Source organism: Mobula hypostoma, chromosome 2 (assembly GCF_963921235.1).
Source record: "Mobula hypostoma chromosome 2, sMobHyp1.1, whole genome shotgun sequence".
Taxonomy (NCBI): domain Eukaryota; kingdom Metazoa; phylum Chordata; class Chondrichthyes; order Myliobatiformes; family Myliobatidae; genus Mobula; species Mobula hypostoma.
In genome coordinates, this window is record NC_086098.1 from 225,505,285 (window position 1) to 225,519,812 (window position 14,528).

General features: G+C 43.8%; 1 protein-coding gene across 1 annotated transcript in view; it reads left to right on the forward strand.

Annotated features, from left to right (window-relative positions):
- Positions 1 to 13,775, forward strand: part of LOC134342889 (RNA-binding protein 38-like) — a 52,620-nt gene extending 38,845 nt beyond the window's left edge. The window contains exon 4 of the mRNA XM_063041558.1: positions 12,454 to 13,775. Within this exon, the coding sequence (XP_062897628.1) occupies positions 12,454 to 12,745 (292 nt within the window). The 3' untranslated portion in view covers positions 12,746 to 13,775. The remainder of the gene's footprint in view (positions 1 to 12,453) is intronic.
- The last annotated feature ends 753 nt before the right edge of the window (positions 13,776 to 14,528 follow it).

The window sequence follows — 14,528 nt, forward strand, 5'->3', positions numbered from 1 at the left end:
TCAGATAAGCTACGCGCCTTTGAATAATTATATTTTTTAAAAGTTTGATACTGTCTTTATCTTCAGTTAGCCGTGAACTGCAGATCCACCCCGTGGATTGTTTCCTGTCCTTGAACGGATCTGTTCATACGCATGTTATGATAGATCCCTTTCAACCTCTGCCACTGAATCTCAATCGACCTGTCCTTTAAATAAGTGGGCAAGAGGTTGGCTGATGGAGTACAAGCTGGGAAGATGTGAGGATTTCTACTTTATAACGAAGAATGAAATGGCAAATTGTTAAACAGAGCAAGACTACAAAGCATTGTGGTACTGTAGGATTGTCAGTCATGACATACAGAAAGTTGCGAGTAATGAGGAAACCGCAAGGATAATAATACAAAAAGACGTAGGAGCAGAATTAAGCTGTTCAGCCCACGGACTCCAACATCTTACTAGCCACTGAGACAGAGGAGGGGGGACATTGAGATAGAGGGGCAGAGACAGCAGAGGGTGTGTAGAGAATGTGGGTACATAGAGGAAGGGGCAGAGACTGTAGAGGTGGGCAGCGATGGTCCATGGAGGGTCTATAAAGGAGGAGGAGAATTTGAACCTGACGGTATTGTTTGATCAGTCTCAGGGAGTATGAGTACCCAGGCGCTGCTGAGAGCTGACACAGGAACTGCTCAGAGTGAACTGGGAAACGAGGAGGCAGAAAACCAGGAAAAAGCACCATGGTGGTGATGGGATCCATATTGATATTCCAGGCTAGTGAGACAGTTGTCAGGCCCTTCCTCAATGACCACATTGTTCCTCTACCCTGCTGCCGTACAATACACGGCTGCATTGCATACACTGACCTACAAAACATGCCATTATTCTTTCTGAGGAGCACAATAACTCATTGAAGAGGAAAGTAAAATGCTTTGCAACCTTTGTGCCTGTGACACTGACACAGCATCGAGAGGTTACCGTATTTGGGTGCAGGAGAGGAGGTGGACTTCAAGCTCCTCAGTCATCGGGGAGGGGTGAAGGACTTGCCGCATCAGCCAAAAAAGCAACCCCTTACATGTGGCACTCAAACACTGCACTGAGCTTCCGGTGGTAGGCATGTGGTTTTGCTAGGTAGCGGCCACAGTGGGCTGGCCCGCAAAGTAGAGGGAACCACAGGGCAGTGATCCTAAATCTCACTTCATCCCACCGTATCCCAATGTCTGCTGGACTTTGCTTCAGTGTGTTCATTGTTTGTTTTTCGCATTGGCCGTTTGTGCATTCTGTTGGGTATGGTCTTTCATTGATTCTATTGTGTTTCGGTGATTGCCCACGTGAAAGTGAATCTCAAGATTGACTCTGATGACATGCAGTATATGTACTTTAGTAATAAATTTTCTTTGAACTTTGACTTGATAAGATTACCTCCAATCCTTCTAAACTCCAGTGAGCATAGTCCAAACAATTTGATCTCTCTTCATTCAGCAGCCTCTTCATCCATGGAACCAAGCTGTTGAACCTTCTCCACACTGTCTCCGATGCAAGTATGACCTCCTTTAGATATCAAGACCAAAACAGGATTATGGGCGATACTCCAGATGCAAATCACCCATAACCCTATAACATTGCATCAAAACTTCCCTACTTTTATACCGGATACCCAAGGCCTGTACTGGCTGAAGTTTAGAAAAATGAGGGGGGATCTCATGGAAATCTATTGAATATTGAAAGTTTTACAGTACATAGAGTGGACATGGATAAGATGTTTCCTATAGTGGAGGAGTCTAGGACCAGAGGGTACAGCCTCAGAATAGAAGGACATTGCATTGGATGCATTTTTGACTCTGTCATGGTCCTGGAGGACTGGAGAATTTCAAATGTCACTGCACTCTTCAAGAAGGGAGGAAGACAAAAGAAAGGAAATTGTAGGCCAGTTAGCCTAACCTCAGTGGTTGGGAAAGTGTTAGAGTTCATTATTAAGGATGAAGTTTCGGGATACTTGGAGACTGATGATAAAATAAGTCAAAGTCCGCATGGTTTCTGTTAAGGGAAATCTTGCCTGACAAATCTGTTAGAATTCTTTGAGGAAGTAACAAGCAGGGTGGACAAAGGGGAACCAGTGGATGTCATTTGCTTTGATTTTCAGAGGGCATTTGATAAGGTGCCTCAGATGAGGCTGCTTAATAAGATAAAATCCTATGGTGTTATAGGAAAGATACTGGCATGGATAGAGGAATGGCTGACAGGCAGGAGGCAGTGAGACGGAATAAAGGGGGCCTTTTCTGGTTGGCTGCCGGTGGTGTTTCTGAGGGGCCAATGTTAGGACTGCTGCGTTTCACATTGTTTGTCAATGATTTAGATAATGGAATTGTGGCAAAGTTTGCGGATGATACGAAGATAGGTGGAGGGGTAGGTAGTGCTGAGGAAGCAATGCAATTGCAGCAGGACTTGGACAAATTGGAAGAATGGGCAAAAAAAGTGGCAGATGGAATACAGTGTTGGGAAATGTGTGATAATGCATTTTCATAAAAGGAATAATAGTGCAGACTATTATCTAAATGGGGAGAAGGTTCAAACATCAGAGGTGCAGAGGGACTTGGTCCTTGTTCAAGACTCGCAGAAGGTTAACTCACAGGCTGAGTCTGTGGTAAAAAAGGCAAGTGCAATACTGGCATTGATTTCAAGGGGAATAGAATATAAAACCAGGGAGATAATGCTAAGGCTTTATAAGACAATAATCAGGCCACACTTGGAGTTTTGGGTCTCTTTATCTCAGAAAGGATGTATTGTCATTGGAGAGAGTCCAGAGGAGGTTCATAAGGATGATTCTGGGAATAAAGGGGTTAACATAGTATTTGACAGCTTTGGGCCTGTATTCCCTGAAATTTAGAAGAATGCGTGGGGATCTCATTGAAACCTACGAAATGTTGAAAGGACTAGATAAGGTGGATGTGGAGAGGACGTTTCCTATGGTGGGGATATCCAGAACTAGGGGGCACAGCCTAAAAATTGTGGGGTGACCTTTTAGAACAGAAGTAAAGTGATTTTTTTTTTAAGCCAAAAAGTGGTGAGCCTGGAATGTTCTGCCACAGACTGTGGTGGAGTCCAAGTCCGTGGGTATATTTAAAATGGAATTTGATAGATTTCTGATTGGTCGGGGCATCAAGTGATATGGTGAGAGGGCAGGTGTATGGGGTTAAATGGGATCCAGGGTCAGCCATGATAAAATGGCAGAGCAGACTCGATGGGCTGAATGGCCTAATTCTGCTCCTATGTCTTACGGTCTTATGATTCGTTTAGAACAGAGACAAGGAGCAATTTCTGTAGCTGGTGGATCTGTGGAATTCATTGCCACAGACAGCTGTGGAGGCCAAGTCATTGGGTACATTTAAAGCAGAGGTTGATAGGTTCTTGATTAGTCAGGGCGTCAAAGGTTCTGGGGCGAAGGCAGGAAAATGGAGTAGAGAGGGATAATAAATCAGCCATGGGGCAGACTTGATGGGCTGAATGGCCTAATTATGTTACTATGCTTTATGATCTTACCGTGTAATAGTCTTATGTACCTCAGGAGGGTCTGATCTTCGCTCCTCACTCAAAATAGTTTGTTCAGATCTCATGCAGCTTTGTAACACTGCAGATCTGTGACACACAGCTGATAAGTAATACAGTGTTAGGGTGGATAATTGGTGCTGAGTGAGTGCCTGTCAGAATCAGAACCAGATTTAGTATCATTTACATATGTTGTGAAACATTGTTTTGAGACAGCTGTAGAGTGAAAGACATAACAATGACTAAAGTTGCCACAAAAAAATAGTGAATAATGCAAAAGAGGGATGGTGAGGTAGTGTTAATGGACCGTTCGGAAATCTGATGGCGCAGGGAAGAAGCTGTTACTAAAATGATGAGTAGGGTCTTAAAGGTCCTGCATCTCCCCTCTGATAGTACTATTGAGAGGGGGGCATGTCGTGGATGGCAAGGAATCTTATTGATGGATGCTGCCTCCTTGAGGCACTGGCTTTTGAAGATGTCCTCGAGGGTGGAGAGGCTTGTGACTGTGATGGAGCTGGCTGAGTTTACAACCCTGTGCAGCCTCCTTCGATCCTGGCCATTGGAACCTCCATATCAGTCAGTGATGTAACCAGTCAGAATGTGGTTCACGTACATCTGTAGAAATTTGCGAATGTCTTTGGTGGCGTACCAACTCTCCTCAAACTCCTAATGGAGTATTGCCATTGGTGTGTCTTCCTCGTAATTGCCACTGCCTGTGTCAATGTCACCAGGTCTAGGATGGGACAGAAGCAGCTGTCGTCTTGCGTCTGGGTTAATCCACTTGTGGTGTCGGGTGGAAAGACTCCCCGCTGTTCTGTTGGCAGCTGCGACTCTCGGGAGGGACAGCTCCCCCAACACACCAACGCAGCTCCAAGTCTCTCCCCCCCCCCCCCCGGCTCTCCTGGGCCGCTGGAAATAGTAGCTGTCAGAGTGTGAACAGGTTATGGCTTCCCAAGGTCGCGGTGTCCCTCCAGCACGCGTCTGCTCCTGTCACTCAGAGAAGGGAGGGAGGGCAGGTGGCACTGAGATAGATATTCACCGTGGGAGGCAACGCACACAAAATGCTGGAGCAATTCGGCAGGTCGGGCAGCACCTATGGAAGGGAATGGGCAGTTGGCGTTTCGGGCTGAGACCCCGTCCTTGGCCCAAAACGCTGACTCTTTATTTCCCTCCAAAGATGCTGCCTGACTCGTGAGCTCATTTTATTTATTGACAGATACACCATGTAAAAACTCTTTCTGGGCCAGTGAGCACCCATGTGGGCAAGTAACCTACCAACCTGTACATCTTTTGGAATGTGGAGGGAACCGGGAGCACGTGGAGGAAGCCCACAGGGTCATGGGGGGAATGTACAGTTTTATTGGTTTTTCATGGTGTTGGAAGCTGGTCCTGCCTCTGGGAATCACCCTTGGAGAGAAGGTCAGAAGATGATTTGGGTGTGAAGCACTGAAAGAAATGGGGAATGTTTTAGCTGCTTTTTTTTTGGTGGAGAGGGACCAAAGAGAAAAATATGCTGCTGACACTGGAAATCTGAAATTAAAACCAAAGGTGCTGGAAATACAATCAGTGGCCACTTTATTAGCTACACCTGTACAGCTGCTCGTTCATGCAAATATCTAATCAACTAATCATGTGGTAGCAACCCAGTGAATAAAAGCATACAGATATGGTCAAGACCAAACACCAGAATGGGGAAGAAATGTGATCGAAGTGATTTTGACTGTGGAATGATTGTTGGTGCCAGGTGGGGTGATTTGTGTATCTCATCAACTGCTAATCTGGGATTTTCACGCACTGCAGTCTCTAGAGTTTACAGAGAGTGATGTGAAAAGCAAAAACATCCAGTGAGCAGCAGTTCTGTGGGTGAAAACACTTTGTTAATGAGAGAGGTCAGAGGAGAATGGCCAGACTGCTTCAAGCTGACAGGAAGGTGATAGTAACTCCAATAATCATCTACTACAGCAATGATGTGCAGAAGAGCATCTCTGAGCACACAACACCTCAAACCTTGAAGGGTATGAACTACAGTAGCGGAAGACCATGAATATACACTCAGTGGCAACTTTATTAAGTACAAAAAGTAACTAATAAAGTGGTTAATGAGTGAATCTCAATGAGCCAGCCAATGGCATGACCTCCTTTATGCTCGGGGAGCGGCTTTGCAAAGAGATGACGGTCAGGGTGCTGAGGTCATAAACACCACACCACACCTAATCGTTACATCCTCTTTGCGATGCACCACGGGACAGTAGGAAGGAAACCATCTCAGAAGTTGGGATCTGCAAGAGTGTTGAGACTGAGACAGTAGCAAGCTTGGGACTGTGGCAACCATCAGGCTCCCTCGCCTATGGAAGTCAAAACAAGCTATTTCTGTGGGGCTGGGTTTGAAGAGAATGGAGGAGCATTCATTAAAATAAAAGAAAGCAGAGGATCACACAAAGGCAATTCTTGCTAGGCAGGACTATTGAGGTGTTTGTCCCGATAAGGTACTGGCGAGGCCGCACGCTGATATATTTGCACAATTCTGGTCCCTTAAAGAATGATAACCTGGCATTGGAAGCAGTCCAGAAGAGATTCACTGGCCTAATTCCTGGGGAAAAGAAGATTATTTTATCACAAGCAGCTAAATGTGTATTCTTTGGAATTTAGATGAACTGTTGAAGTGTATTAGATCCTCAAGGGATACAACAAGGTAGATTTTGAAATATTTTCACCAGTGGGAGAATCTCAAATAAGGTGACATGGTTACAAGATTTAGGAGGGGTTCTTCACAGAAGGAAGAAGATCTCTGTAATTCTTTATCCCAGAAGATTGTGGAGGGAGGATCAATGGAAGTGTTTAAAGATGGAGTAGATAAAATTTTGAAAGATTGGGGTATTGAGAAGAAGAGACTAGGTCTGGGGCCAATCACTCACTGAATGGTGTGGCATGCTTGAGGGGGTGGAGTCGTCTACTACTGTTCCTATCTTCATACACCTGATACAATATTTCCTCTAGCCCAGCGAGGTCTTCCACTTCCCTCCCATTGAAATCTCACCCTATGGTTAGTTGCCCTGGGCCACAAAAGGAAAACCCACTCCACCTTGGTGATGAAGCAAAAATGGATGATCTCATGACAGGCTTCACAAAGCTGGCCCTCAGTCACCAACCCCTCACCCTTTCTCAGCCCACAGCCAGCATTCTGCACCCTCTCACCAGCTTCTCCTCGAGGCCGGACTGCACGCTGTCCATCTGGTCGCAGCGTGGGCCAGAGGTGCAGAGTCACGCTGGAGATGCCCTTCTTGCACCTCCCCAGGTGGACCAGCTCTGGGGAGACCCATGGAAACAAGAGACCGCAGACGATGGAAGAACTTAGTGGGTTAGAATTGAATTGGACCAACATGCACAACAAACAGGTCAGGCAGCATCTGTGGAGGGAAATGATCAGCTGATATTTGGGGCTGATACCCTTCATCAGGATTACTGGTGTCACTATTGTCAAAAGCTTATCTTGCACAGATCAAATCATTACACCGTGCCTTGAGCTGGAACAAGGGAAAGCAATAACAGAGTGTAGAATAAATTGGAAGAGCTGTAGAGAAAGTACAGTGCAGGTAGACAATAAGGTGTAAGACCATAATGAGAAGATGGTGAGGCCAAGGTTGAGTAGTATCTGTGGGAAAAGAGTATGATTGACATTTCAGTTTGAGATCCTGCATCAGGAGGTGAAAGAGTGACATCCCTCCGAGTTTCTCCAGCAGTCTGTTTTTTAAACCACAGAAGAGTTATATGTTTCAGGATTTGGTTAAGTGTGAAGTTTAGTAATTCTACTGTCTTCAATAGGCAAGTCTCCCTTTTAGAGAATTATATCATTGGCTGAATATCTCAACCCCGTTCCAAATTCACAGATGCTGCTCAACCTGCAATGTACACTCAGCGGTCAATTGATTAGGTACTTCCTGTAGCGAATAAAGGTCGTGGTCTTCTGCTGCTGTAGCCCATCCACTTCAGGGTTTGATGTGTTGTGTGTTCAGAGATGCTGTTTTGCACACCGCTGTTGTAACGTGTGGTTATTTGAGTTACTGTCGCCTTCCTATCAGCTTCAACCAGTCTGGCCTTTCTCCTTTGACCTCTCTCATTAACAAGGCATTTCACCCACAGAACTGCTCACTGGATTTTTTTTTGTTTTTCACACCATTCTCTGTAAACTCTAGAGGCTGTTGTGTGTGAAAATCCCTGGATATCAGCAGTTTCTGAGATACTCAAACCACCCCATCTGGCACCAACAATCATTCCACAGTCAAAGTCACTTGGATCCCATTTCTTCCCCATTCTGATGTTTGGTCTAGACAATAACTGAACCACTTGACCATGTCAGTATACTTTTATGCATTGAGCTGCTGCCACATGATTGGCTGGTTGGATATTTGTCTTCAAGAGCAGGTGTACCTAATAGAGTGTCCGCGGAGTGTACATATGAGTTAAATTATACTCACTGGAGTACAAAGACCAGAGGAAGAGAACGTTGAAGAATGAGGAAGTTGTGGCGAGCAAAAAAGGGAATTTAGGGTTAGCACTGTTGAATTTTAGGAAGAATTAGAGAATTAAGTTAATGCTGTCTTTGTTTTCAAATTTAGTTGGATCCCATAAGGCTAGAATGCAAACACTGTTCTAAGTATATTTATTTGTCTTTATTTGAAAATAAGTTTCAGGATATTATCTTTTAATATATGTGCTTTGATAATAAGTTTAGTGTGAACTTTGAACCTTATTTAAAATTAAGAGTACTGTGTGGAGATCTGGGGAGCAGAGTGCAGAGGAAATAACCCCTTTGAAGTAGTGAGACTTTGGCCATTCCTGGGACAGTGAAATGGGTGACAACTGCAGACAAAAGACTCTTCAGTATAATGCAGCAGTCATCTGGGCATTTCTATCAGACCTGACGTTGTGGTGGTCTGGTCTATACTGAGGTAGCTGATGATCTGTCGCCTCAGGAGTGGCACAGTAGCATAGTGGTTAGCACAACGCCTTACATTACCTTACAGGTAGCAGTGGGTTCAATTCCTGCTACTGCCTGTAATGAGTTTGCATGTTCTCCCTGCGACTGCATGTGTTTCCTCCAGGTGCTCCAGCTTCCTCCCACAGTCCAAAGACGTATTGGGGGGTAGGTTAATTGGTCATTGTAAATTATCCCTTGATTAAACTAGGATTAAATCAAGGGATTGCTGGGCAGTGTGGTTGGAAGGGCTGGAAAGGTTTATTCAGTGCTGTATCTCAATAAAATAACATCTACATCTTCACAATAAAAGTGTAGATTCATTCTGTGCAACGAAAGGCAAACCAACATCTAATATTCCATCTGGGTAGACTCCAACCTGATAGCATGAATATCGGTTTCTCTAGCTTTGGATAATTTCTTCCCTACCCTCCTCCACTTCTCTCTCTTTCATTCCCCATTGTGGTTGCCCTCTCACCCATTTCTAACTCCTCCCTGCCCTCGTGACCTGCCCACCACCTCCCTCAGGTTTGCCACTTCCTCCCCTCTATTCTTTGGTCCACCGTTGTCTCCTATCAGATTCCTCCTTCTTCAGCCTTTCTTCTACCTATCACCTTCCAGCTTCTTACTTTATCCACCAGCCCCCACCACCCACCCACCTTCCACTTCACCTGATCTCACATATCACTTGCCGGCTTTTACTCCTTCAACTCCTTCCACCTTCTTGTTCGGAGGCCAAATAGCCTAATTCTGCTCCTAATGCCTTAAGGTATTGTGGCTTCCCTTCTAGTCTTACTGAAGCCTGAGACATTGAGCGTTTATTTCTCTCCCTCTCTAGATGCTGCCTCATTTGCTGAGTTTGCTTTGTGTGTGTGTTAATAAAATTTTCAGCATCTGTAGAAACTCTTGTGTTGAATGTTCTATGAACACAAGATTAAGGTGCCAATTATTACTTCATTGTTGTCTTTCTTTGAAACAAATATATGAATATCCATCACTTTGCACGTAGTCACATTAACTTCGATCTGTTCACTGTCTTCCTCAGCCAGGCATTGTTGTTTGATGTTGTATTAGTTCCTCAAACTGAAGGACTTGTAACTTCTTGGTGTAAGTCACTGCTGTTCAAGGGAGTCGGTGTCAGTTCGATGTCACCCATCGTGTATCTCCAGTCCAGCTCTGACTGTGATCATCTGACTGGCATGGTGACTTCTCTAATGCACCACATTGAGTCTCCTTCGTGCTCAGCGGTCTGGTGGTCTAACTCTTCCACTCAGGCAGCTTTGCTTTGCCTTAAGTCATTGACCTTACCTGCAATTATCGTCCCACTGTTCGCTGGATAATTTAGATGATTCATGAGATAACCAAGAGCTTTGATAAATGATTTATAATCATTCTGTGGCAGGGCAACTGGCCACCTCTGCACCATGCTTCTTTAGAACTCAGGACAGGCAGTGAGTGTGTGAACTTCACCCAGTCTATGATTCTAACTAGGGATATTCCCAGTAAACAGTGAGGGAATTTCTTCTCACTCAGCCTGTGGTTTTGATCACCTCTGTAAGAACACAGAGCAAACTGTGCCAAATGCACCCACCCATCTCTACATCTGCCTGTAGTACAAGGGGACCATAGCATTCCTCCCTTGCGGTTCAACAACTCTAGGGTCCAATCGACCTTTGCTGCTCACATTGCAATTACATTAATTGAATGTAGTCATAGGTTCAAAGTATATAATTATATCAAAGTACGTATATGTCACCATGTACTACCCTGAGATTCATTTTCTTGCAGGCATTCACAGTAGAACAAAGAAATATAATGGAATCAGTGAAATGCAAAGCCTGACAAAGAACCCATGTGCAAAAGAAGATAAACTGTTATTGATAATAATAATAAGTACTTTATTGATTCTGAGTGGGAAACATTTAGTTACAGCAACATTTAAAAACACACTTAGCAATAATTACTAATAATACATATAATAATATTAACTAATAATGTACAGAATAATGGCATACACCATAGTAATTTACCAATGTGCAATATTGTGCAATAATAATGTATGAAATAATAAAGCTGTGACTATTGTACTCTGATGTGTGTTCTCCTGTTGCACACAGAGGAACTGTTGTATATGTTTGTTGCATTTGGTTGGAAAGATTTTCTGTAACGATCATTGTGACAGCAGAGCTGAATAAGCCTGTTCGAAAGGGGACTCCGCTGCTTATTCAGTAGGTCATGGAGAGGATGTTCCTGATTGTCTATAATGGATTATAAACAAAGAAAAACCCAAAACAAATAAATGCATCTGCAGATTTTCTCATGTATGAAATAAATAAATAATGCTGAGCGCACGAATTGTAGAATCCTTGAAAGTGAGTCTGTAGGTTGTGGAATCAGCTCAGAGTTGAAGTCAGTGTGGTTATCCACGTTGGTTCAGGAGACTGATATTTGAGGGGTAATTCTGTTCCTGAACCTGGTGGTGTGGGACCTAAGGCTCCTGGACCTCCCTCCTGTTGGCAGCAGCAGGAAGAGAGCATGGCCTGGATGGAGGGAGTCCTTGACGATGGATCAGTTGTGCATCAGTCAATTCTATTTATGCTTCCCCAAGAAGTTGTTGCAATGGTGTTAGAATTGGAGCAAGAATCTAGGATAACTTTAAACTATTCCTAGGAAGTTGAGCTCGACCCCACTGTCTGGATGGGTGGCCTTTAAGTTATTATCAGTCGTGTCTGGAACTGGTTTGAGTACATGCAGACCAAGATGCACTGACCTGACTGGATAAAGTCTCGGGTAAACCATTTCAACTTTACACCATGGTAGTTCCTCAGCTTCATTTTAGCATTTGGCTGCTTCTCTGCAGTAGTTATACTGTAGTCTTCATTGAACTAACCTTTGTCAATGACCCTCTGAATCCCATTTGTAGTCCTAACGGTCCAGTGCTCACGAAAAGCAGTTATGTAAATGCAAGCTGATTATTTCTGTAACAGAAAATAAATCTATGAGAAGAATAAAAATGTAAATTATATTTTTAAAAATTGGAAGTTGAAAATAAGGTTCAAAGGCAGAGAGTGCTGAAAACGTTCGGCAAGTCAGGGAGCAGACAGGAGGAGAGAAACGGAGCGAATATTTCAGACCACCAGAACCGCCTCTCTGTGTCCAACATTCACTGAGGAAGGCGTTTGGCGTGTTGGCCTTCATAAGTCAGGGCAGTGAGTATAAGTGTCGGGATGTTGTGCTGCTGTGGTGCGCAAGGTTGGTGAGGCCGTCCCTGTACAGTTTTGGTCACCTTGATATAGAAAAGATGTCTTTTCTGCACTCTTTTCAGGAATATTGCCAGGAATCGAGGGCCCGAGTTCTAGAGAGAGGTAAGAGGGGCTTGGATTTATTCCTTGAAGCAGAGGAGACTGAAGGGTGATCTCACAGACGTTTTGTTCAGTTAAATCAAAGGGGCAGAGTTAGGATGAAAGAACAGTCTTTTTCCCAGGGGAAGGGGGAGAAAAAACAACTAGAGGGTACGGGTTGAAGGGGAGAGGGGAAAGATTTAAAAGGAAGCTGAAGAGCAACTTATCTTATACAGCGTGGTGTTACATGGAATGAATTGCCAGGGGAATTGGTTGAGGCAAGTACATTAACAATATTTAAAATCCACTTGGATACGTGCATGGCTAAGAAGTATTGGCCAAACATGGGGGAATGGGACTGGCTCTGGAAGGCAATGTGGTTGATGTGAACAGGTTGGAACAGTGTCATATTACTCTACAACGCTGGTCTTATTTCAGATGTTTATCATCATTATCTCCTTTTCAAAGAAAGCTTCACGGTAATGCATTTTAATATAATCTTCTTCACCCCTTTGGCAGATTCGGAAACGTTTCATTTTGAATAGTTTGTTCAGTTTGATTTATCTCCTCGTCGTTTATTTCCACCGCAGTGCTGACCTGTGCTATTCTCTTTTGCAGCCTCACCACCCAGTACCTCTACCCACAGGCGATTGTGCAGCCCGGCGTGGTGTTGCCAACTCAGCTACACTCGGTCGCCTCCCCCTTCATCGACTATGCCACCTCTGCCAGCTACGCTCAGTACGCTGCCTACGAGCAGTACCCGTATGCCTTGTCGCCTGCCACCAGCTATCTAGGCTTCAGCTACTCCACCGTACCGCAGCCCGTGGCGGGGGGCAGCCCCAGCACCGCTGCTGCTGCTGCATTTGTTCAGTATCCCCCTCAGCTGCTGCAGCCCGATCGCCTGCAGTAAGGGAAATGGAGGAAGCAGGAAGGGATTCCATTTCTAAACAAGACTGTGGCGGATGGATATGTGGGTGATTGATGCGACATTGCTACTGGATCTTTGAGCAGCTCGACCTGGAGAGCTGCTTCAAGTATTAACAGAGATGGCAGCAGCCTGATGCCTGAACTGGGACAGCTGACCCCTCTCAGCCCAATGGCTGGAAGCAAAATGGTCAAGTCAGGGAAGCAGTTACCTCTCCTCTTTTTTGCCACCTCTTCTCTTCCAGCCTTCCTGTTCTTCCCCTGTGCCTTCTCCGATTACGTCACACTCCCTCCTCCTGCCCATGTGTTAGCAGCAAAGCTGTTCGTTGTGAGGTACAAAGTGCGGCAGAACAAATAATAGAAAACACGCTAAATGCTGTTTTTTGATGTATAAAAATGTTTAATTTATCAACATCTTAGAGGAGAAAAAAATGTGTCAACTTTTTCATATTTATTGCAATGATCTGTGCTCAAAACTGGGGAAAGAGGAAGAAAATTTAGTTGTTCAGCTACCATTGTGTAAATTATTCTTAGTAAATCATAAACTAATAGGTTGCTAATTAATTTCAATATGCAAAAAAAACTTGGAAGGGAAGCAATATTTCTGTAGTCAGAACACTGTTCTATTTTCTTAATTTTGTAATTAATCTTAAAATCATCTCAACTTGGGTATATATTTTTTAAAAATTTACTTATCTGTGAAAAGGTGAGTAATTTTTAGTGATCGCAATCTATGTGATATCCTGTAATGTACTGAAACTACTTATTTTTAAAAAGACGTGCTACGTTCAGAAACTAAATGACTGAAAATTTGAAATTTGCATTTTAAACCCACCTGGAATGAAAGGGATGTTTTAAGTTATAAATGCAATTTTTAATTTTTTTTTAATGAAGGTATTTTTTAAAAAAGCAGAAGTATTTTAGGCTCAAAGCTACAATTAAGTAACAACCACCATTCTGTTTAGACCGTAGCTGGTATTGGGAGAAATGTTTTCAATGTTATATTAAAAGAGCATAAAATATCAAAATAGCTTTCTTTTTATTCTGATGCTGCTTTTGTGATTTGCAGTACAGAGAACTAAGATGCCATGTCCTGATATTGGGTGGACTGCCAGTTTATTGCTTTTCTCTTCAACTCTGAGATCTGCAGACAGCCTCAGGACCCACCCCTACTGAATGAAGCTGGGTGATTTCTACTAGCCTCCTGTCATCTGTCCCAGATATCAGCCATCACACAAGAAACCTTGAGTTTTTCAACATTCAAAGCACGAAGAGTTGATGTGCGTTGCCTCCCATTTTCCTGAGTTAGCATGTGTCCCTGCTTTCCCCTACTTAGAAAACTGAAACCCACCCCTGGGCAACACACAACACACAACACACAATGCTGGAGGAATTCAGCAGGTCAGGCAGCTTCTGTGAAGGGAAATGAGAAGTCGATGTTTCAGTTTGAGACCCTTTTTTAGGACTGTTGAAGATGGCCGGTCACGAAGAAAGGTCTTGGCCCAAAATGTCTATTGTTTAATCGCCCATAGCTGCTACCTGTCCTGCTGAGTTCCTTCAGATTTCCAGCATCTGCAGAATCTCTTGTGTCTATGAAGCCCACCCCTCAAATTCACAGGCTTTCAAAAGATTTTCAGAATCAGGTTTATTATCTCTGACATATGATGTGAGACTTGTTTTGTGACAGCAGTACAGTGCAAAGGCATAAGAATCTATAAATTACAAAAATAGTGCCAAATAAAGGGATAACAAGGTTGTTTGGTATTCAG